The sequence below is a fragment of the Vigna umbellata genome, chromosome 5 (assembly GCF_029865625.1).
Source record: "Vigna umbellata cultivar VRB3 chromosome 5, Vumbellata_1.0, whole genome shotgun sequence".
In the NCBI taxonomy this organism is placed as follows: Eukaryota; Viridiplantae; Streptophyta; class Magnoliopsida; order Fabales; family Fabaceae; genus Vigna; species Vigna umbellata.
The window spans coordinates 6,416,252-6,418,795 of NC_142169.1; the positions used below are offsets into that span (position 1 = coordinate 6,416,252).

Here is a 2,544-nt window from a genome sequence, read left to right on the forward strand (position 1 = left end):
AGAAATTAAACTTACTGGCTGCATGCAATTTCCAAGTACTAACAAATTTAGATTTGATTACTCCTTTTATTGTTTTATTTTAAACATTTTTATTTTAGTTCTTGTGTATAAAAGTTATTCACTACTTTCTTGTACATGTATCTAGTCCCTACAAATTTTGAAGAATTAAAGAGTTTGTACGAACAAAATGAATAATTTTAAATATAAAAGTTGTGCGTGCAGTGTGAACACCAAAATACTATTTGGGCCCAAAGGTAAGGATCTATTCCCCTGAATAATTTCATATAACCAACTAACCATTCTCACTGATCTCCATGTTCCACGCTTTGAAATTCTTTTAACATCTTAATTCCAAATACCTTAGCATAATCATCAATTTCTTCGAGAAGACAACATTGTATCATTGCTCTCCTAAGATAAATGGGTGGGGAGCGCATGGTTTACACTTTGGCCCAAGTTTCTGAACACAACAACTCCAAAGATTGCTGGCTTATCATTGATGGAAAGGTGTGTCTGTGATATTACCGATACATGCATGCACCGATGCAAATATTTTTCTGCTTCTACATCTGGGTTTTGTGCCTTTGATTTGATTATTTATTAAAAAAGCTCACATGAAATGGAATCATGCATAGCAACGAATATTGGATCTGATCTTGAGATTCCCTTTGTATGTATATTTTTGTCTGGTCTGAATAACATTATATGATAGTGACTGATGAAGCATGCGTTTTTTTCACAAACACATGGTGAACGTTTTGGATATTTGTGTGACGGGTTAATTTTGGTTATCACAATTAAGTCTGATTTGCAAATGGGTGTTGGTATTCATATTTCTGCTTGCAATGTGAGAAGTGGTTATTTGTGGATCACATGAATCACCATAAAATTGATTCTTTTGGTATTGAACTATCTCTGAAATTCAATTATTTTTCTGCATATTCAATAAGAATTTCAATTACGCAAATCAAGATTAGATTGGCTGTGTTGTGATTCATCGGTGTGCTTAATGCAGCACATTGTTTGTTCACAACTCCTAAACCTGATTGATACAAATGATATGTTCATAATCTCACATTATTACTATCCCTCTTCTGTATCCTTCTCTCTTATGGTGTGGACTAACATCTGGTTTCTGCTAAACATTGTTATATCCATTCTCTTTGTTTTTATAATCAACTTAAGAGATGTTCTGAAGTTTGATGTCTATATTACTGCAGATGTCATAACATTTGATTAGGAAAGGAATGAATTTTGTTATCTGGTTAAATATTAACTGTAGCATGGGGAAGCTTTAAACAATTTTATAACATTGTTTTTGTATTGTGTTAGCGTGTTTTGCATCTAAGAGTTTTTCAAAGCATATGAAGCTTCTCAAAAGAATGTGATATCTGAATGCCACTGTATCCACTACATACACACAAACATATAGAAGTTAATGAAGTATGGATTTCATTTCTCTCTTTCTCATCAGCTTAAAATTTTAACGAGCTTTCAAGTTGTGTTAGCAACCACTATTCAGTAAAAAAATTTAGTATTACTTAAATGTCTGTTCTTTCTGGAACAGGTTTATAATGTCACAAAGTTCTTAGATGACCATCCTGGTGGTGATGATGTCTTGTTGTCTTCCACAGGTGTATATCTGATTTACATACCATTTTGGCGTCACTCACTTGAGTTAACATGTTTCCAAATAATGTCTTTTTGACAGCCCAAAATGTCATTTGTTGCAGGGAAAGATGCTACTGATGACTTTGAGGATGTTGGTCACAGTAAGAGTGCTAGAGCTATGTTGAGTGATCTATATGTTGGAGACATTGATCCAGCAACCATGCCTGCCAAGGTTCAGCAAACTCCTCCCAAACAACTCCAAAATAATCAGAACAACACATCATCAAGTTTCATCACCAAGATGCTGCAGTTTCTAGTTCCTCTGATTGTCTTGGGTTTAGCAGTTGGTATTCGTTTCTTCAACAACAAATCAACATAGCCACTGAAACTGCACGAACACTTTAATCTTGTTCAAGCGTTACTATCAAATATAGCTTGTTCTGTTCTATGGAACTAAGACTATATGGGATGAATAGGATATACCAACTTGTTTTTCCTTGTTACTGTCATTTGTTGTTGAATTTGTGGTTGTCTTACCCTCACATTGATAAGCTACTAGAACAGTTTTCTGCTCCTTAAAGTTCTGGTAGTTTTAGAATTTGAAGTGTATGAGATTCTGGTTACACTAATAAAGTTACCTTTGGAAAACAGATTCGACGTTCAATTTCTTATGTAAATTTGAGACCCATCATTCCATTTTCATTATTCTGCATTTTCTACAGAGAACACTACTTTTAAGTCTACACACTCACACTGCTTTAACAAGTGCACTTCGACTACTGGTTAAGGTTTCTTGGAAGAAATGTTTCGAGAAGATTTACCTACATAAGGGTCTAATATCATCTCTAACAAAAAAAAATTTAAATAATGAATTTCTGATTTCTTTTTATATATTATTAACTTTCTCATTTCTACGATCTTATACTTACACCT

The 2,544-nt window shown here is 33.6% G+C and overlaps 1 protein-coding gene across 1 annotated transcript; it reads left to right on the forward strand.

Moving 5' to 3' along the window:
- The first annotated feature begins 224 nt into the window (after positions 1–224).
- On the forward strand, positions 225–2,261 carry LOC124829412 (cytochrome b5-like). Its single transcript, XM_047302916.2, has 3 exons — positions 225–507; positions 1,568–1,634; positions 1,734–2,261. Exons 1-3 carry the CDS (start codon positions 421–423, stop codon positions 1,988–1,990), a joined length of 411 nt encoding a protein of 136 aa, XP_047158872.1. The 5' UTR covers positions 225–420; the 3' UTR covers positions 1,991–2,261.
- Positions 2,262–2,544: the final 283 nt, after the last annotated feature.

Bases quoted from the DNA above. Each gene is read 5' to 3' on its own strand.
- LOC124829412 (XM_047302916.2), top strand. From the start codon at position 421: ATGGGTGGGGAGCGCATGGTTTACACTTTGGCCCAAGTTTCTGAACAC. The intron at 508-1,567 runs GTGTGTCTGTGA...TTTCTGGAACAG, and splicing joins GGCTTATCATTGATGGAAAG to GTTTATAATGTCACAAAGTT. The intron at 1,635-1,733 runs GTGTATATCTGA...CATTTGTTGCAG, and splicing joins TGTCTTGTTGTCTTCCACAG to GGAAAGATGCTACTGATGAC.